This window comes from Cheilinus undulatus, linkage group 5 (genome assembly GCF_018320785.1).
Source record: "Cheilinus undulatus linkage group 5, ASM1832078v1, whole genome shotgun sequence".
NCBI lineage: Eukaryota > Metazoa > Chordata > Actinopteri > Labriformes > Labridae > Cheilinus > Cheilinus undulatus.
The window spans coordinates 7,361,499-7,382,996 of NC_054869.1; the positions used below are offsets into that span (position 1 = coordinate 7,361,499).

Here is a 21,498-nt window from a genome sequence, read left to right on the forward strand (position 1 = left end):
GGGGAGCGGGCCAGATGCAGGCTGGGACAGACTCCTCCTCCTCCTCCACCTCCTCCAGTCAGTCCCCGCCGCTGTCCCTCTCTCATCCCAGCACCGAGGAGGCACGCGGGCACGGTGTGGGGGGGCACGAGCTGTTAACCGCATCGCTTCCGGGGGAGCCTTTAAAAATAAAAGCGGGAATTGCAAACTTCAGTCGAAGAGTTAATGTAAAATAAAAAAGTCAATTTGTTCCTAACCCAGCAAAATACAAGTGGTGAATTTTGATATATTTATTTTATTTTTTAAAACCGAAATTGACTAGCTTTTATGCGCTGGAGGGGAAACACCGTAAAACACTGAACCCTAAGGAGAAACAGGCACACAGACTAGGACATTAATAACAGAAACAATGATTAATAAATGCATTATAAATATATTAGCAGAGGTGGTGAAAGTAATTTAGTAGCCCTGTGCCAAGAGCATTTTGTTAGCATTTTGCTAACCTTGCAAAGCAGAGGATTGTCCAGATTCCATGTCTGTCATCAGGCAAACCCATCCTGCAAATCTCCAATCTGAAACACTAGAGCTCAATAGTGCCCGCCCACTTTTCAGTGGTTCCGGAAGTAAATCCCCCATAGACATTTTGCAACATCCTTATTACAACACTTTTCATACATGACCCCCAAACTAGACAGCTACCTGAGTACTCATGACTTTTAAACAATTGATTCAGTGCAATAATGGCTTTCAAAAGCAGAGAAAAAGGCAAAGGTACAAGAATGTGTGCCCATTACTTTATGAGGAGAGAGGGAACTACATGTCCCACAATCCATTGCAATTAATTTCATTCGTTGTTAATGATAGCTTTTAAATATACAATATGTATACCTCTTTTTTACGCTTATTGTCGTCATCAACAGTTAAACACTTCAACTGCAGACTCGGTGTCTCCTGTTTCCATGGTAACAGGAGAAGCCACTGATAGTTACTTTGACGCCCAAGGTTTGTTGGTATTGTAGTATTTAGCTGAGATTGGGAATGAACAAAAATAAGACTGATATCATACAAACTTTTGTCCTCTAAAGGAGCTTATACTATCTTTTCACTCTTGAGTAGCTCGTAGTAAATCTAACTTTGATACTTCTAACAATGTGGTTAAAATCCACTATGTAGAAAATGAATGGGATTTTTACTTCCAGAACCACACTGTTGAGCTCTATTGTGCTAGGTCTAAAAACAGACCTGACCAATCAGCATCATTTAAGGAGAATGGGGGCGGGGTTTAGTTGTGCTTTGCCGGTATATTCTGTGGCTGCCGCCAGTGGAGTAACTGGCTCAGATGAAGCCATAGTATAGCAGCAGTTTTCTCAGAACTAGCCCACATTTCTTTAGTAAAACAAAAGCAAAGAAGCCCACTGAAAGCTTTCCTGGCCTCGGCACGGGTTTTATCCACCAACAAGCCCCACTGTTCATAACGTGCAGCAGAGACTGCTGAGCTCAGGTTATTATCAGAGCTGTGCATGCCTACTACCTCACTGTCATTCTGATTGGGCCATAATGAATGGGACAGACATTATTCATCCAATCACCTTCTGAGAATTTTTGGAAAAGTCCTGCTCTCTCAAGCATTTTGAAAGGGAGGTTTCCCAGATGAATGTGAAACATCCAGTATATGTGCAGTCTAGCTGGTGTGTCATGTTATTTACATGTGTCACACATGAACAAAATCCCATACTAGCTCAAACGCAACATATAAGGACTTTTCACTCTGACCTTTCTGAACTTGCTTCACACCAGCGCAGCCTAGATACAGATAAATCTGATCAAATTATACAGCTTTCACCCCACCAGTACATGCTTATGTGAAAACAAATCCCCACCTCTTCATTTAACCGCAGTGTGGATTATAATATATCCTCGTTATTCCCACAGTAGGCTCATATGCGTTTTCATATGACAGCATCGGACACAGTAATACCTGTGCCAACCCACCTGTAGTTCTGCAGCTGCTGTGCCTTACATAAGTGGTGGGATCAGGATGTTCAAGGGGAGGAAAATAATTAAAAGGGCACCTGCTTTATGCTGTGGGGCATCAGTGCAAACAAACTGTCATGGTGAAATAGTTAAAAGCTCTAGCTACAATTAAACATTTTTTATTTTGTGGTTCTCCCAACTACCACTGTAACAAAACAGATGAGAAATTACAAATATTTGACTATTTATTTCACAGAAATACACCTGCAAGAATGTAAATGAAACCCAAGTTTTGGACTTGTTTGGGTTAGGTAGGAAAACACACTTTATCATAGTGTGTCCAGAATAAAATGTAAGGACTTTTTATTGACTACAACTGGACTAAAATGTTTTTGAATTTACGTTGACTAAATTTTTATTTATTATTACGATGCAAAGGTATTTTTTCCCTTTTTATTTAGTGTAAAACATGCATTAAATTTAACTGAGCAAAACAAAGTTCCTATTAAAAATGTTTTGTCTGATTCAAATTTCTCACAAAAAGGAAAATTATGAAAATACAGAAAAAAATTTTACCTGCCAAAAGCTTTGCCTCACTGAATTAATAGGAATGAAAGCCAAACACAAAGGTAATTTAAAGCCGATGTGTAATTCTTCTCCCAAATTACTTTCATTAAATTATACACAGTGCGCTTTTATTTTGAAGGAAAAATCTTTACACTTCCGGTCGCGTTCTTTCTAAATTTAAACAGCTTGATACAATTTCCCTCCAAGTTTTGGTGGCGCGTAAATGGCCTCACACAAACACAAATTTCGTGTTTTTTCAACTCGTTTTGAGATGTTTTTTCTCACCAACGTTATTTCTGATATTTAAACGGTCGTTATAAAGAACAAACTTACAGAAAATTAATAATGTAATCTTTTAATTCAATCAGGTGAAGATCATGTAGCCACAAGAAATATAATTTTAACAGGCTTTTTGAGGGCTACTTTGTAAAACAGTTGGACTTCCAACCAATAAGAACAGAGATGAGTTACCACACCTGGCTTATGTCAGTAATCAAAGGTGATTTTAGCTTTTTACAGAGATAGCCTTATGTCCTGGGCCTTGTGCTTTTATTGGGCGTCTAGTCCAGATGTTCATTAAATAATAAGATAGATATCAAAAATTACTTTAAGTGGTTATGACATGTATTTAGAGTCTAAATAAGGTTCAACAGGTGAAAAAAGAAGCATTAATATAGATCTTGATTATCCAAAAAAGTCCTTAGGGAGGACCCCTGGCTCCAACAAGAAGGTCCAAGCAGCTTAAAGATACCTTCATAGCAAGCAGATATCTCTAGGTAGATTACTATCAACATTCTTAAACAATGAATTGGTGGATTATTGTGTAGCATGGGGTCATATGATAAATAAAAATGTAGAATATTTGGCCAATTTATGGATGTTGCACCATTGAAATGAATTAGTAAGTATTTACCTTCCCCAAAGGACAATTTTGTTTGTAACAGACGTCCACACCAGCTATACACACCACAAAAAGTACACAAATACATACAGGACTGTGCAGAACTTTCAGGCATGTTTGGGCCAAAAAATGAGGCTGAAGTAAGGCTTGTAATGGCCGGCTGAGGGCGCTAAGGCAGATTGAAACAACCTCAGTCTTGCTCTGGATGTCCTTGCACATTACCAGGGGCATGGGAAAACAATCATTTGAAAAGATGACAATGTCTACACCTTAAGGGCAGAGTAAACATGGCCTTGGGTACTGTCTGGACAGAGAGCAGGGTTGCTATGAGCCCCTGGTTTTTGAGAATTTTATAAAGTAATATGATTTTTTTTTAAATGTAACGTAAAATGGGTGAAATCATTTCTGTGGTGGTGAGTAGTGAGTTTGTGGTGATGTAGTCTTAGCATCTTGTCTGGCTAAAAAGCTCAATTTTGGTCCCATCAGACCAAAGAACTTCCTTCCCCATGCCCTTTGGTGAACTCCAGTCCAGATTTAATCTGTGTTTTCTTCAACAGTGGCGCTCTCTTTGCCGCTCTCCCATAAAGCTTTGACTGGTGAAGAACCCTGGTAACAGTTGTTGTCTGCAGAGTCTCTCCCATCTCAGCTGCTGAAGCTTGTAACTCCTTTAGAGTAGTCATAGGTGTCTTGGTGGCCGTTCTCACTAGTCTCCTTGCACAATCACTAAGTTTGTGAGGACGGCCTGATATAGGCAGATTTACATGTGACATATTCCTTCCATTTCTTCATGATGGGTTTAACCGAACTCCAGGGGGTGCTTAGTGCCTTTAAAAAAATTTGTATCCACCCCCTGATTTAAACTTTTCATTAACCTTTTCCATGAATATCTTGGAGTGTTCTTTTGTCTTTGTGGTGTAATGGTAGCCAGGAATACTGATTAACCAGTGACTGGACCTTCCGGAAAGAGGTGTCTTTATACTACAATAATCTGACACACATTCTCTGCACTTAGGTGATCCACATTTCACTAACTGTGAGACTACAAGAACCATTTTGCTTTGAAGGGTGTGGATATTTATGCAGTCACCTATTTTACATTATATATCTTTATTTAACTGATGTTACTTTGTAGAAATATGTTTTCACTTTGACATTAAATCAGTCTTTTTGTCAAAAAAGCCAAATTACATTTAACATGATTGGTTTATAAAATCAGTAAAGCATCCAAAGGGGGCGAATGCTTTTAATAGACTCTGTATTTATACCTCAGATTTTGGTATGTCCTGTAGTTCTTTAGCTTTTTGGTTGCTTTCTAAGTGCTTTTTTGATAAATTGGGAAGGGCCTCTCATTGGTCTCTGTGATAATCCTTTAAACCTCACAAGATCTACAGGTGAGTCTGAGGTGCTTCTTATCTGAACTTCTGGCTGAAAATCTTTTTTTTATTCATTTTTTTTATCCTGTAATGTCTATTTAATTTCAAAATCTAACTGTAACTTACCTGATTTGTAACAATGTGCAAACAATGTGTCTGTCTTAACATGCCTTCCATATTTCAAACCAGCTCATGCACCGTGTTAAAGCAGGAGGTTTGTGAGCTCATTCATTGCTGGGGGTTTAAGCATTTAATTAGTAGCAAAGCCAGCTCCGGCTAATCTTCTCAACACTGACTCAACATGTGACCTGGTAACCAACGTGAAGGCCAATCAATAGCCCGATCCGCTCAGAGACAATGGCAGCTTTGACTTACAGTGGGAGTAAAGTGGACGATGTCCTAACAGAGGGACAGAGTTTGATGTAAAGTTTGGGCGATAAAGTCTAATGTAAAGTTTTTTTTTTCCAGCATACAGCCACTTAGAGCTCAGCGGGTGTAGTACGGGATGTTTGGGCACAGATTTAGACTTGTGATTGTTCTTTTTAAGGCTCTTTATCCTCACTGAGTGTCCTGCGTGCACACAGGCCTCCTCTATCCTCTGCAGATGAGCAGATGAAGCTCTGGAAGTGGGACAGGGGCTATTTGGACAGGAATTAAGGGGTGTGTTAAATTTCTGCATGCATGATCAATGGGGTTGAATGGCGTGGTTGGGGATGGGGGACACTGGGCTGAGGCAGAGACAGAGAGACAGCGAGCGGTGAGAACACAGAAAGCAAAGGCTCGCTAATGAGAGATGGACAGTGTGGATTGTATCTCATTACCAATCGACACAGCTTTGAGTCCTCCAGAGAGGGAAAATGCATGTGGTCCATTTCGATAAACCCAGCCTGTGTGCAGCAGCATTAGTCACAGCGGTATCTGAGCTGCTGGAAATCCACACACATTGCCCTCTGTCCGTTTTGGTGAGGAGTTTCCTCTGAATAGTACAATGGGACTTAATTACAGGTCAGTGGCATGTCTCAGGGAGATAGAGGGAGCTCTGTTACCCGTCCAAATACAGTATAATGCCATCTTCCCAAGGGTGGGGTGCGGTAACAAGAGCTCCACACAAAAAGGTGCTGATAGGCCGAACCTGAGAATGGTCTAAGGTAATCCAGGCAGAGAAAGTGAGCGTTTTACACTGAAAAGGAGAGAAAAGATAAAGGACTACATTAACTCTCAAAGGTTTTCTCCTATTCAGTTTGCCCTCTTTCCTTTTACTTTTCCTTCCTCCCAACTTTCTTTCACAAAAGTGGATCAAAAACAAAGAAGTCCTGAATTGGGACTTTTGGAAACTCATTCTTGTTGTAACTGAAAGCAAAACATGCACACAGTTGCAGAATTAATTATGTAAGTTACTCAGGAATAGCCATAACTGTTGTTTCTATAATGTATACTGTTTTTACAAAAAGTAAATGAATGATGCATATTTAGTCGAGATGAGTGGTAAAATAGCTACAGCAAGATATCAACAGGTGAGTGTTCCATAAGTCCTGTTTTTACACATGCTACACTTGCACTTTCTGGAAATTTCCTGACTGTCTTGTCAACACTTGTCCCTCACAGCAGGAAGTTTTCCTTTAGTTTCCCTGTCAGGCAATGGAGGAGCGGGGGAGGGGGGATACCAGAGGAAAGCAGGGAAAATTCAGGGTAAAGAGAGTGAAAAACTCCAACCTGTCAAGCCAGACAGACTGGCTCGTTTGGGACTGGCAGGACTTTTCAAAGGAAATTCTCTGAAGATTGCGATTGGAGGAACGTTCTGTCACATTGATGACGGGCCAATCAGAGCAGCAAGACAAAATGAGGTAGTACATATGTGCAGCTCCAGATGAGCTATACAGGCTTGTCAACGGCTAAAATTCTCCCAGTCCCTGCTGCTTAAAAACAACCCCACAGTATGATGCTGCCACCACCATGCTTCACTGTACGAATGGTATCGGGCAGGTGATACCCAGAGCCTAGTTTCCTCCAGACATTGCTTTTAGAACTGAGGCCAAACTGTTCAATCTTAGTTTCATCAGACAAGAGAGTTTTGTTTCCCACGGTCCAAGAATCCTTCAGGTGCTGTTATGCTAACTCCAATTGGGCTCTCGTGTTTTACACTGAGAAGAGGCTTCCGTCTAACCACTCTGCCATAAAGCTCAGATCAGTGGAGGGCTGCAGCGATGGTTATTCTTCTAGAATTTTGTTCCATAATAATAATAATCTTTATTTATAGAGCACTTTTCAAAACAAAGTTACAAAGTACTTCACAAGAAAAGAAACACATTGCAAGAAAAGGAAATACAGTGCAAATAAAATACCAGTAATCAGGCAGCAAAGTGGGTACAGATAAAAAGATATGTCCAACTCAAATAAAATCAGGTAAATAAGAGGAGTTAAAATTTAAGAAAAATCCAGAAAGGCTCTTCGATAAAAGTATGTCTTAAGAAGAGATTGAAAAGAAGTCACTGACTCAGCCAATCTGATTTCCTCAGGCAGGGAGTTCCAGAGCCCCGGGGCCCTGACCGAAAAAAGCCCTGTCCCCTTTAGATTTCAGCCGGGCCCCTGGGACAACTAGAAGACCCCTGCCCCAGGATCTCAGGGTACATGCTGGCTCATAAGGGGTTAAAAGATCTAAGATGTAGATAGGAGCCAGGCCATTAAGAGCTTTAAAAGTTATCAGTAAAATCTAAATTTTTGCAACGGGCTGTATGTTAGTAAAAAAGGACCCAGCAGATGGCAGCACTTTCTCTATATTATGGTGGGACCCAATGACAAGTATGTCAGTCTTATCTTCATTCAATTGTAAAAAGTTAAAAGGCATCCAGCTCTTCACATCCTCCAAACAGTTTTTCAATGTGCTCAGCTGACCTAGGTCTAAAGAATTAACTGGCATGTATAATTGAGTGTCATCTGCATAGAAATGAAATGAAATGCCATATTTTTCAACAATGTGACCCAGAGGCAGCATGTACAAAGAAAATAGAATGGGTCCCAACACTGACCCCTGGGGCACACCGTACTTAATTTTGGAAAATGATGAGGTATGGCTGTTCGCAGAGACACAGAACCTCCTGTTCGATAAATAAGAACAAAACCACTTTAAAACCGTGCCAGTTCTCCATCTCCACACAGGATCGTTGGAGCTCAGTCAGAGTGACCATCAAGGTTCTTGGTCACCCTGCTATTTGCTGTTATACAAAAAAATGACATTTTTGATGGTATAGTATAGAGTTTTAAATGCCATTCATTTTTGAGGAAAAACTTTAAATTTCCCAGTTTTGACATTAGAAACTCAAATATTTACATTTTTTTTAAAACCAAAAATTTACAACAGTACAATGTCAGAAATTTACAAGAAAGCGAACTGAAAACAGTGGTTGGGTTTTTGTCTTTAAAATCCCCCAAATTTGAAGTTTTGCTTTATGTGTATTTACAACTATCAAAGCTAAATATATTTATATATATTTTTCTCTGTAAATTAATCACTTTTTTTTTCAAAACCTGACAATTAGATTAAGTATTTTTATCTTTAAAATAAACAGCTCCTCTTCAATATTGTTTTCCCTTGAGTGGCCCTAGTATTCTGTTATAAGAATGCATAGTTGATTTATAGATCCTTTATCAAGAACAAGTGTATGTACGCCTGTTATGTTGGGATTTTGTCAATAAAAACTATCAAAATTAATATTTTATTTTTTCAAGTTGACTTTTCATAAATATGAGTGGAATAGGGAGGGTAGAAAGAGAAGGTTTTGACTTGTTTGCTTATAAATTAACAGATTCTCTCTCTTTTTCATCTTTAGGTTGGCCCTAATATGCTGTCATACATTTTCTTTCTAACCATGATTTTTAAAAAACATATACATCTAATTTTGACAAGGTTGGAGCAGACAGGGTCCTGCTGGCATTCATCATACATAGTCATGACAATAAATTAAAAAATAAAAAATAAAATATAATAATAATAATAATAATAATGTCTTAAGGGATTGATGAAAAACATCTTTTTGTCTTCTACCTGTTCTGTTTTATCTCGACTATTTTACTTTATTGATTGTAAATACTTATTCTAGTTGGCATTCTCACCTCTGCAAGCTTCATGTCCTAAATACCCACAAAAAAAGGGAATTACCAAAATAAAACAAAGTTATTAAACCCCCTGATTGATCGATTCCCTTGTTAAATTTGGGCTTAGTGATTTCTCAAAAAGACGAGACCTAAACGTTCCTCCTTTCTAGTTTAATTACGTTGTTTTAACGTGTCCAACATGCAACACCTGGAGTTCACAACAGCAGATAACATAAGTTTGGCCTGAGGACACGTCCTTCTTATGGGACGTTTGGATGTAAACATGAAACAGCAGCGCTCTCTAGTGGCACATAGGACTCTTCACTGTTTTTGCTCAGTTAATCTGATGGTGGTCTTTTCCCTCATTATTACACTTTAAGCCATATGCTTCAAATTCGATATTTAGAGTAACAGTAATTTAAACAAATTTTTAAGGAGCTTTTCTGTGCATCCTAAAGTTTGTTTAAAGGTAATAGAAATATTGAAACACCTACAGAACCACAAACTGCTGCACTTCCTTGGTTTGTTTTTTTCTGTTTGCTTTGTGACATGTTCTTTTCTTTTGCAGCACTTCATTCAGCTGGAACATCGCTGTAATTTGTGTTTTGTTTTAAGTTGCACTTTGGTCACTGTTAGGGACCGAGGGAGAGGGGACAAAGTTCACAGGGCCCATGTAAGGAGGAGGGGGTGAACAGGAGGAGGAAAAAAAAAAGAAAAATTGACCTTTGAAAGCAAAACAGCAGGTGGAGAGAGAAAACCAGGCAGCTCAGGACACATCAGGAGGAAAGTCAAGTCAGGAAAAAATGAAAGTATACGTTCTCTGAAGCTGGGAGGGGTGTAGAGAAGGAATGGGACCTGACGCTGTTGTTTGAAGTGTGACTGAGGGCAGCGTCAACAAGCGAGGCGAGCCATCAGAGTCATGGAGGAGAGGATAGAGGAACGGGCGAAGACGAGGCCGAGCTGTCTCACAGCCCTTCAGAAGCAGCTGATCTGGGCCCTGCTTGGGTCTGGACTGTCCCGGGACGTCCTGGTGCAGGCCTTGGGGGAGCTGGAGCGGGACAGGGCGAACGCTGGCGTGGAGAGAGGAGAGAGGGGGGATGGAGAGAGCTCAGAGGAGGGAGAAATGGATTTCCCACCGCCTATATTCCGAGAGCTGGAGAAGTTTACCCCTGAGGAGGTGGCCAAACTCAGGGCTGAAGTTGATCAGCTGCTGCAGTGAGTAGATCCACAAAAGTAGAGAAAAACCCTCCTTAGTCAATATTTTACAGCTATTCCAATACTGCAATTTGTCTGTATGTATAAAGAGGAAAAAGGGGCACTTATGAGCACCTTTAACCTCTTCAAAACACCTTAGAGTCTGAACAATTTGACTGATATATCCCCCTCCTCTTTCTTAATTCTCTTTAAGCTTCGTTCCCCCTCTTTACCAAATCCTCCCTCCTTCTCCTGCGTCTCTATCTGCCTCTCTCTCTCTGCAATCTGGCTTCTGAGGCGAATTTAAAGAGGGTTCCTCCTTTGCTAGTTACTAATTACCCACCCCCATCATTATTCTCTGGCCATTTCTTAATAAATAAGCTACATGCATAGGTGAAGATTAATGGAGCAGGGCTGGACATGTGAGGCTGTGTTTACATAACGCATGACTGATATTTAAACCTGAACATTTTGAGCCTTTTTTCTGATATTTGGAATACAGTTTGCACTTCTTAGGTGATCTAAATTTCTCTAAAGGATTGAATTTATTCAGTAGAAGTTAAAAACAATACTGTTCTTCAATTGTTTCCTTTAAAAAATATAAAAGTGCCTCCTTGCTGAATCTAAATACAGTATAACAGAGCATTTTTGAGATTTTGTGTATTTTCCTGCTCTTGACATGGCAGTTAGAAAGGGTTAAATTTGGCCCCATAAAAGCTTTCACAGGTTTTCCCCTCCACTGATCTGAAAGAGCTGGACTTTGCCCTGGTGTGCTTTCTCTTATCTCTGTCAGTCAATAAGCTCTGTCTACTTCCCTAAGAGTGGCCATGTTTGTTGTCTAAGGTGTAAAACTGATAAAGAAAGACTTTAAATGTTAGAAATACTCCCAAGCAATGAGGGCAAAGACTAAAGATGGACCAAAAAGTTAAAAATACAAAAAATAAAGGTTTATAAGTGCAATCAAGTGTGTTCCTGTCTAACAGAGGGGATCCTTGGCATGTTGCTAAAATGGTGAAGAGCTACATGCAGCAGCACAACCTCCCTCAGAGAGAGGTGGTAGAGTCCACAGGTCTAAACCAGTCCCACCTCTCCCAGCACCTCAACAAAGGCACGCCCATGAAGAACCAGAAGAGAGCCGCTCTGTACACCTGGTATGTCAAGAAGCAGTGCGAGATTAGCCAGCGTGAGTACACAGAGCAGCTGAAGAGCTGCACTAGTGCAAAAATTCTGCCTTTAAGCAGTCAAATACAGGTTTACTGTTGCATAAAGAGTTTAAGAATTACGACTCACTTGCAGAATTTACCAATGCCAAACACGGGCTCGCTGCCGCAGAGGAGCAGGGAGAGGAGAGCAAGAAAGGGCGGAGAAATAGGTTCAAATGGGGCCCAGCATCTCTGCAGATCCTCTTCCACGCCTACGAGCGACAGAAGAACCCAAGCAAGGAGGAGAGAGAGGGGTTAGTGGACGAGTGCAACAGGTGAGACTAATCAGTTTTGCAGTTTTGAGCCTCCCCTAAGAGAAAATTATTCATTTGGTGGACCCCCACCCACATAAAGATTCAGATTGAAAAAAAACGTAACCATATTTTCAAACATTTATGTCTAATTTTAAATATTTTTAACATTTTTATATCTTTGATATTTTGGTCTGCAGATGTTCCTAAACATCCGTCTTTACCAGGTAATCAGTTATTTGGTTTCAGTGGGGAATTTATTGCCAATACTACCTGATTATTCTGCTCTGATAACCCTTAAAGCAGCGTTACTCAACCCTGCTCAACCAAAGAGCCAAACTGTTGAAAAATAACTTTGCAAGAGCCACAATTAAGTGGTGAAAAGTGGCAAACACAGCTTGAAGTAGGAACAAAAATAAGTTGGCAAAAATGGTCAAAAAGCAGCAAAAATGGGGGGAAATGGGCAAAAATGGAGATAAAAAGTGAAAAAAAAGATGGGTGAGAAGTGACAAAAAAATGAGTAACAGGTGGCAAAAAAAATGCTCCAAAGGTGGCAAAAACAAGGCAAAAAAATTAGTAAAAAAATGGGTAAAAAGCAGTCAAGAGCGGCGAAAATGGGGAAAAAGGAGGGAAAACGGTATTTAATGACAAAAGGATGCTCGAGTGAGTGAAAAATGGCAAAAAAGGGTGAAAAGGGGCAAAATTTGGAAAAAAAATGTGGCAAAAAGAAGTGGCAAAAATTGGAAAAAGGTGGCAAAATGAAGTGGTAAAAATGGGCAAAATGTAGGAAAAAAGTGGTATTTATACCTGATGGCCACTCTGACTGAGCCCCAGAGATCCTGTGTGGAGATGGGACAAAGTCCCAGAAGGACAACCATCACTGCAGCCTCCATCAATCTGGGCTTTATGGCAGAGTGGCTAGACGAAAGTCACTCCTGAGTTCAAAACACATGAAAGCCTGCCTGGAGTTTACAAAAAGCTTCTAGAGGATTGTGAGAAAGAAGATTCTCTGGTCTGATGAAACCAAGATTGAACTGTTTGGTCTCAATTCTAAGCTTTATGTCTGGAAGAAACCAAGCTCCGCTCATCACCTGTCCAACACCATCCCAACAGTGCAGCATGGTGGTGGCAGCATCATGCTGTCGGGGTGTTTTTCAGCAGAAGTCCCTATGGTCAAAAATGTTTCAAAAATACATCTGTTATATTTGTACATTTCTCACCATCAGCCAACAAAGATTTTGCTTCTCCTCCTTTTGGTTCCTTATAACTAAATTTAACCTTTTTTGCCTTATGATACTCAGTAAGCATTAGATTTTATTCCAGATCATGAAGGGATCATGGGAAAAAATCTTTATGAAAACATAAATTTAGGTTGATCTCAAATGTTTTTGCATCATCAGTAACCTCTCGTATTAAAAACCACCATAAGAAAGTAGTTTGCTGTTAAATAGGCTATTGTTTTTCAGGTTTTTTTTAATCAGTTGAATGATGAGGCATCTTATTAACAAAAACAGCCCCAAGCTGGGCAGACCATTTCCCTAAACTCCAGATGGCCAACAGGCAAAACAAGCATGATAATGAACTGGTAAATACTACAGCATGTTAGCTGTGTGTGAGATTCTTATGGCATAGCAGATTGCAAATGAAAACAACATGCTGTATATGAAAGTGAATGCATGCTCTGCACCTCCTTGGTTAGTCACACTAAAACAGTAAGGTCACCCAGGGATGTTCTCTGAAGGCCACTAAATGTATCTGCAGAATATGAATCCCTCCTGACTCCTGTCCTCTTCCTCCCTCAGGGCCGAGTGTCTGCAGAGGGGGGTCTCTCCCTCACAGCTGGCTGGTCTGGGCTCAAACCTCGTCACTGAGGTCCGGGTGTACAACTGGTTTGCCAACCGCCGCAAAGAGGAGGCCTTCAGACACAAACTGGCTCTAGACACACCTTACACACACCAATCTGCCTCCTCTTCTCACCCCAACCTCCCACCAAGTCCTGAGCACGGTAATACCCTCACAGACCTCAGGAAAGAAAAGTTGGACATTCTTATGGCTGACATGTTTTGATTTAAAATAACTAGCTCACTCCAGCAGCTAGATATGACTGTTCTTGTTTGAGTAGGGGCTTCTTCGCTGAGCGCTAACCCTTAAGACTCTCCCTCATGTCAGGGTTAACAGGATCTGAGACTGCTCTCTGAAACAGAGCTCAGGTCAGAGTGGGACATGATTTGTTTTAATCTTCCAGGTGTGAAGTACAGCCAGCAGATCCTGTGTGACACTGCGAGTTCAGCCAGAGGCAGTGGAGGAGAGAGAGTGGGACGTCTGGTGGCCAGCCCCATCCAGCTGGAGCCCAGCCACACACTCCTGGAGACACACAATCCCAAACAGGTGACAGTTCATGCCACAAGTAGGGATGCACGCTGTTAGACATTTATATCCAATAGGCTGAAACACATTTTACAGGGCTGATATAGCTGCACACATTTTCATATCTGCTAATAAAGATAATTACCTGCAAATACCAATAATCAGCCAATAACAATGTGTCCACCGTTAGTTCTCAACTGGTCAAGCCTGAGGACTCACAAGTCTTTTTAATGGCAATTTGCAAACAAAATTTGAAAAAGTAATTCAACAACGCTGGTTTAACTAATGAAAATGTTGCAGTTTGGATCTTGGATGGAACGAAATATAAAACTGAGAAAGAGACAGGAAGAAACGAACACATTTTACACCCCTTTTCTTCATGCTAACGTGACAATTTTCCACAGATCTTGAGGAATTACCACCTAATCAAGAGAAATGCAACTTTGTTGTTGCAAGAAAAGGAGATAAATGCATCAAAATATTGAGAAAATGCTTAAATTTATCCCTTATCATGGTAAAACAGAGAAAATAAAATGTATGAATGCATGTCCACTAAGGACTGCTTGCCACCATTGCCCCTTTTGGGTCCTGACCTACTAGTAGAGAACCACAGGTTTAGACTGCCTACATGTAATTCTGCCATCATGAGTATGCTATCTTCTACCCTCAGGAGTCTAGCAGTGGCCCTCTGCCCCCTGTAAGCACTCTGACCTCCCTGCACAGCCTGTCTGCCTCGCCTGCCTCCTCACAGAGCCTCATCATGGCCTCCCTGCCCAGTGTCATGAGTTTGGGGGAGTCCTCGCTTCTCATTGGTACCCTTCTCTCTAGTTCCACCTCTTTTCTTACAAACATCAAAAAAACAAAGTTTAAAGAACAACTTCACTGATTTATTTCCAGGTTTAGGCTCCGTGCAGCCTCAGACTGTGCCTGTTATTAACAACGTTGGGGCCGGTTTCACCACCCTACAGCCCATCTCTTTCCAGCAGCAGCTTCACGGCTCGCCCCAGCAGCCGTTGTCCCAGCAGCTCCACACTCACATGGGGGCCAGTCCATTCATGGCCACAATGGCACAGCTGCCATGTCACAGTAAGACTACAGGACACATTATGACAGGAACTTAACATGCAAGCTGAGCAAAGATCAACCAGTCTGTCTGTCATTCCAGTGTACAAGTCAGAGTCGCCCCAGTACCATCCGTCCAGCCTGCTGTCTCAAGCTATGGTCATCACAGACGGCAGCAGCCTGGGGACGCTGACCAGCCTCGCTGCTGTCCGACAGGTAACTGCACCTAACGGGCTTCCCCGTTACAATTTAAATGAACTAAATTAGGTGAAAACGGTCCTTTATGTGTTTTTGTTTAATAGATCCTGGCGACGGATCCTGAAGAACAGACTGACCAACCTTTACAGGAAGACTCTCTGCACCTGGAGCCGCACACACCTGTGCCAGGTAGCAATCAGAAAATACAAGTTTACCCTCTGGCATATAAATATCTTTAATACTTTTCAAAAAACTTTACATCTTCTCATGCAAATTTCTGAGAGTCCTCCTTCCTTCTAACTGGTTTTAGACAATTTTATAGACTGAGGGTGAATGCAGCTGAGCCCTGTACCATCTTGACCATGTCTGCATGCATAAATTCATTGGTTTCTGCCTTGCGATTGAATAATTAGGTATTTTTACAATATGTACTTTAGCATTATACCTAATGAGTGATTGGTGAGTGTGCTTTATCTGCAGGAGTATAGACATCAAACAGTCTTCAGTATCTTTATTCTTCCCTTTTTTATTATTGTTTTGCACCAAAACAAGGTCAAATTCTCTGCATGTATAAGTATACATCTCAAAAAATTTAAATATCACATAAAAGTTTTATTTTTCCCCTTAGAATTTAAACGTCTATATATTTAAGATTAGTCTCGAATATATTGAAGTGTCCTAATCTCGATGATTACAGCTTACAGTTCCCAAAAATCAAAAATCCACTATCTCAACATATTAGAATATTGTGGAAAAGTCGAATTAGCAAAGGTCTCCTGAGCCTTTATTCTCTCACCCTGATTCAGCACACACAACCACAATCATGGAGAAGACTGCTGACCTGACCGCTGTCCAGAAAACAATCATTGACACCCTTCAAAAGGAGGGTAAGCAACAGAAAGTCACTGCTTAAAGGGCAGGCTGTTCTCAGTCTGTATCAAAGCAGATTCATGGATACTTGACGGGAAGGAAAAAGTGTGGTAAGAAAAGGAGTACAAGCAACAGGGATGAGCTCAGCCTTCAGAGGATTGCTAAACAAAGAAGATTTAAGAACTTAGGGGAGCTTCACAAGGAGTGGACTGAGATTGGAGTCAGAGGATCAAGAACCACCACACACAGACGGCTCCAGGAAATGGGTTACCAGGGTCATGATCCTAGGGTCAAGCCAATCCTGAACCACAGACTTTAAAAGTGTCTCACCTAGGCTAAGAAGAAAAAGAACTGGACCATTGCTCAGTGGTCCAAAGTCCTGTTTTCCGATGAAAGTAAAATTTGAATTTAACTTGGAAATCAGGGTCTCAGAGTCTGGAGAAAGATCAGAGAAGCACAGAAACCAAGGTGCTTGAAGTCCAGTGTTTTCAGTTTCCACAGTCAGAGATGGTTATGAGGTGTAATGTCATCGGCTGATGTTGGTCAACTTTATCAAGTTGCTTTATCAAGTCCAGAGTCAACGCTGTCAGCCGTCTACCAGGACATTTCAGAACATCTTATTTGAGACACTGATTTTCTTTTTCAGCAGGAGTTGGCACCTGCTGACAGTGAGGCCAGAACTAACAGAAACTGGTTTGTTTGACCACTGTATAACTGTTTCATTGGCCGGCCAACTGGTCTGACCTGAACTACATGGGGAATTTCTGGGAGGAAGATGAGGGACACCAGGCTCAAGAAAACTGAGAAGCTGAAGGCTGCAATCAGAGCAACCTATCAGAGCAGTGCCACGGACTGATCGTCTCAATGACACGTCATATAGATGCAGTAATTTGTGCAAAAAGAGCTCTGACCAATTACTGAGTGCATGCATGAGCACATTTTTCCAGAAGGTCAACTTTTCTGTATTATAAATGCTTTTTTGACTGATGTTTTATATTTATTTTACTATTCTGCGATAGTAGATTTGCTGTAAGCCGTAATCCTCAACATTTAAGCAAAAAAATCTTGAAATATTTCACTTTGGGCATTGTTGCTGTCTGAGCGAGCCCTTTCTTTCACACAGTAGATGACAGACAAATGTTGCCACGGCGTGCTCTTTACAGCACATCAATGTGTTTTCATGTTTTCATGTGGACAAAGATGTTTTTGAGTTTTGCATGTGTGGACAGTACTATCTTTGTGCATGTGGACAAGGCCTTACTTGAGAGAAACTTTGTCGACACAGTCAATCATTTTAGTGACAGTGACACACCAGTCGTGTCCATGTTGCCTTCAGCATCTTCATACGAAAGAACCCAAACACTCCATCTCTAACATGCATACGTGTTCTCTGACACAGCAGAGAAATCTACGTACTAGATTCCTGTTCTCTATTCTTTGTGACTTTGAATATTTCAGCTGAAAGATATTTATATTTTTCCACCTGCAGCTTCTTCTGAGAGCCTGGAGCTGTACCCTGCCTCTCAGTCCACAGACAGTCACCAATCTCACCTCCTCTCGCCTCTCTCCCCTTCACCAACGGACATCAGCTCCTACATCCCTTCACAAATGGTTTCTACTGCACAGTAGAGGAGCTCCGCCAGCGTACTGTCCCTCACTGTCAGCTGGAGTGTGACTGTTTTGGATGGACAGATACTTCTGCTGTAAAAATTCACAAAAACCTGGAGTCAGGGGCTGCAAGGAGGACTGAGCTTTGATGCATCAAAGACGCCCTTAAACCAGTGAAGTATGAACAAGGAGCAGCATTAGAAAAGATTCACTTTTGATGAAAAAAATCAAAAAAATCAGCACGGATGTGTTTTTATTCAAATGTTTTTTAAGATTTAGAAATTGTACTTTGAGTTGAAACTTGTAAACTGCATGTTACCCACGTTTTTATGCCAAGATAGGCTTTTGAAATCCTTAATAAATATCTTTAACTAGAAAGTAGGGCCTAATTCAAGAAACATCGGACATATTTTTACTGGAATTTATTTGTTCTGAAACACGTTTCTTTCTAAAATACACAAAAACATGTAAAATAAAAAACAGTGTAACTATTTCAAGCTTGTGCCTGACATGATGACTCACAGGAATCCTGAAATAGCAGAACAGGTCCTGAAAAATTCAGTCTTTTTCATTTAATTCTTGCTTCTTTTTCTTTTTCACTTTTACTCCCGTGTGTTCCAGCTCTGAGTTTTCGTGCCCACCATTGTTTTGAGCATCAAGAGGAGAAGCTGCAGAGTCTTTATTCTGTTTCCTCTTTTTCTTCTTCTTTTTAACAACATGGCTTTCCTCTTCCTCAGCCACTTTCTTCTTTTTCTTTTTCTTCATTTTTTCTGAGCATGGAGGCGCTGCAGATGGAGCTGGAAGCGTAGACGGTTGGGACAGCGAGGGTAAGAGATCTTTGATGGACACAGCTGCTTCTTTCAGCCTTGTTTCCATCTCGCTGTCGCTGTCACTGCGACCATCAGAGAAATGTGAGGTGTTAAAGTAAGGTACATAATTGTAAAGTTATTTTTCAGAAGAATACATAAAGGATTAAAAACCTTGAGCTGGGAACAGGCCGTCGCCTCACAGGAGCTGGAGGTTCATCAGCTTTTTGTCCTGGGACTGATGAAGAAAAGAGGCGGAATCCTATAGGAGGAGAAAAGGATGAAACAAAAAAAACAAGTGAACACTTTAAAATGACAGAATCCCCATGAATATATACAAAACCTTCACCAACCTTACCTTCATCCTCATCGTCACATTTTGCTGACTCCACACAGGATGAATGTTCACTCTGGATCTCTATATAACTAAAGACAAAAACATTTTACAAGTCACCTGAAAAATGTGCATCTCTTCTCCAGAATCCATGAGGTGAATACGTTTGTTTAAGACTCACTTATCAAGAAAGCTTCCCAGCTTTTTAGCGACGTGTGTTTGAAATCCTTTTGTGACCTGGAGCTCATTTCCATCATGTTCATGGTCAGCCACAACAATACTGAAGCACAGAAAGATGATATTTAAATAATTAACCAATGATATCACACTTCAAAGTTATTAGGCTGCCTTAACCTATATACATGTATTATTTCAACTTCCTTAAGAAGCAAAACATTTACTAGGTTGGATTTTATACATTATGGAGACACCAAAGGTATTTTACACCAGCTCTAACTCCTTGAAAGAATAAAACATTGTAGTGATATTAAGATGAGTCTTACCGCTTTGACTGTGGTATAATGCTGTCTCCATCTACAAAAGACAAAAAAAAGGTGGTTTACCAGCTGAAGAGTTCTGAATTTCCACTGGCATTAATGTAAACACAAAAGTGTGTGGCTGGAGCTTCACTGAATGGGTTTCTATGGCTGAGCAGCATGCAAGCCTCACATGACCAAGTCCGATGCCAAGCGTCAGATGGAGTAGAGCAAAGCACGTCGACACTGTAATGTGGAGCAGTGGAAACATGTTCTACATATCACACTTCTCTGTTTGGCAGTCAGATGGGTGAGTCTGGGTTTAGCGGAGGTTGGGAGAACGTTACCTGCCTGACTGCATTGTGCCAACTGTGAAGTTTGGTGGAGGAGGGGTAATGGTATGGGGCTGTTTTTCAGGATTAGGGGTTATCTCCAGTGAAGGCCAATCTTAATGCTTCAGCATACAAAGACGTTTAAGAAAATACTATGCTAACAACTATGTGGCAACAGTTTGGGGAAGGCTCTCCTCTATTCCAACATGACTGTGCCCCAGTGCACAGAGCTAGCAACATAGAGACATGGTTTGATGAGTCTGGTGTAGAAGAGCTTGACTGACCAGCAAAGAGCCCTGACCTCAACCCCACTGAACACCTTTGGGATGATTTGGAGTGGAGATTGCAAGCCAGGCCTTTCCTTCCAACATCAGTGCCTGACCTCATAAATTGGTCTACATGAATGGGCACAAATTCCCTGTTACAACTGTGGAGCAGGACAAAGCTGCTCAAAACAATTGAGCCAAAAAATCAGTTGCCAAGTGGTAACTATTTTGCAAGAGAATTACTGCCAAAAATGTGCACCAAAGCCCACAAGAGCCTTGTCATATGGCTTGCAAATACGACTCACTTTGTGCTGACCACCTACATGTGGTCCAGCAGGACCTGTGAGCCATATATCAGTGTGACAGTACATTTTGTAGAGGACTGGGAGTTGAAACATGCTTCTCTCCTAACCAGCCATTTCCCCCAGAATCATACTGGAAGGTTTAGTTGAGAAGTATGTTCAATAATAATTATACATACATGTTTACATACACATCCATTTACAAATATGCATACTGATGCTGATCAATATCGCCCAGCCCTAGCTGAAACTGACAAAATGCATGGATAAATACTATCAAAAATACAAAATAACTTCTTACGGACCTTAATTAAACACGATTTGAGCACAACTGCTGATAGCCCAGCACTGTCGGGGGGCTTTTAATCACTAATTCAGCAGAATCGTTTGACAGGACAGCCTGAATGCTGACCTACATGAGACAGCATGTAAATGCAAACGAAAAAATCAATGATCTCTGCAGGGAAGGATGCAAACCCAACCCCCAAAACTGTTATATTTCTGACCGTCATGTAGCTTTAATCAACGTTTAGATAAAAGTAGCTGTCTCTGTCTGAATGAGAAAAATACTGGTGGACATCTCTCCATGTTAATGTCGCATTTCTACTGACGTTTTTTCCGCTTGTACATACATTTGATCTAGGTGCGACAAATAAAATACATAAAAACCTTCACCTTTCTTCTTGTCAGGTTTGGTCTCCCAAACTGCCTCCTGACATCTTTTCAGCACTTCGTCGTCGCTGCTGCTAGAGTCGTCAGAAACACCAACCATCTTTTTAGCGGGGGCCGCCATGATGGAAACATGTGCTGCGAGTGCAGTCTGTTTTGAACCGAGGATTCTGGGTAATGTAGTCCACCAGTTAAGGGGAACTGCTCAGCTTATTTTCATCAATACTAAGTGTAGAATTATTAGAATAAAAATGTTTTTTGACTGCACAAGGAAACATGAGACAAAAGAGAAAAAAGGGAAGAGGATCTAAATCTGAATACTTTCTAAATGCACTGTACTTACCAGCGTATCTGCTGTATTAGCATTCATTTATCAGTGTGTAACACCATAGGGAGGATAGAAACATCCTTTTAAAAATTACTAAGAGCCCGCTAGTAAGGAAAAGACAGCAAACATGTTTTTTCAATCATCCATTTTATTTTACAATAAAACTAATACAACATGTATGTATCCTTGTAAAACCAGCCAGTACAAAAAAAGAGCCGCTGAATCAGTTCATTTTGGGGTCAGTCATCATGTTGTCATTTTGTGTATTTGTATTACATGTATCCATACTTCAGAGACTGTAACTGGATCAAATTTCAACGTCAAAAACTAACTTGAAATGTACGGCA

The 21,498-nt window shown here is 40.8% G+C and overlaps 2 protein-coding genes across 2 annotated transcripts; one reads left to right on the forward strand and one right to left on the reverse strand.

Moving 5' to 3' along the window:
- The first annotated feature begins 9,480 nt into the window (after positions 1 to 9,480).
- On the forward strand, positions 9,481 to 18,135 carry hnf1a (HNF1 homeobox a). Its single transcript, XM_041786576.1, has 10 exons — positions 9,481 to 10,101; positions 11,064 to 11,263; positions 11,377 to 11,557; positions 13,336 to 13,538; positions 13,779 to 13,921; positions 14,571 to 14,712; positions 14,798 to 14,986; positions 15,066 to 15,178; positions 15,265 to 15,349; positions 17,520 to 18,135. Exons 1-10 carry the CDS (start codon positions 9,806 to 9,808, stop codon positions 17,657 to 17,659), a joined length of 1,692 nt encoding a protein of 563 aa, XP_041642510.1. The 5' UTR covers positions 9,481 to 9,805; the 3' UTR covers positions 17,660 to 18,135.
- c5h12orf43 (chromosome 5 C12orf43 homolog) lies at positions 18,046 to 20,960 on the reverse strand. Its single transcript, XM_041786577.1, has 6 exons — positions 20,830 to 20,960; positions 19,282 to 19,312; positions 18,960 to 19,058; positions 18,803 to 18,870; positions 18,619 to 18,706; positions 18,046 to 18,530 (listed from the first exon to the last, which is right to left on the reverse strand). The coding sequence occupies exons 1-6, from the start codon at positions 20,945 to 20,947 to the stop codon at positions 18,197 to 18,199; spliced, it is 738 nt and encodes a 245-aa protein (XP_041642511.1). The 5' UTR covers positions 20,948 to 20,960; the 3' UTR covers positions 18,046 to 18,196.
- Between the last annotated feature and the right edge of the window lie 538 nt (positions 20,961 to 21,498).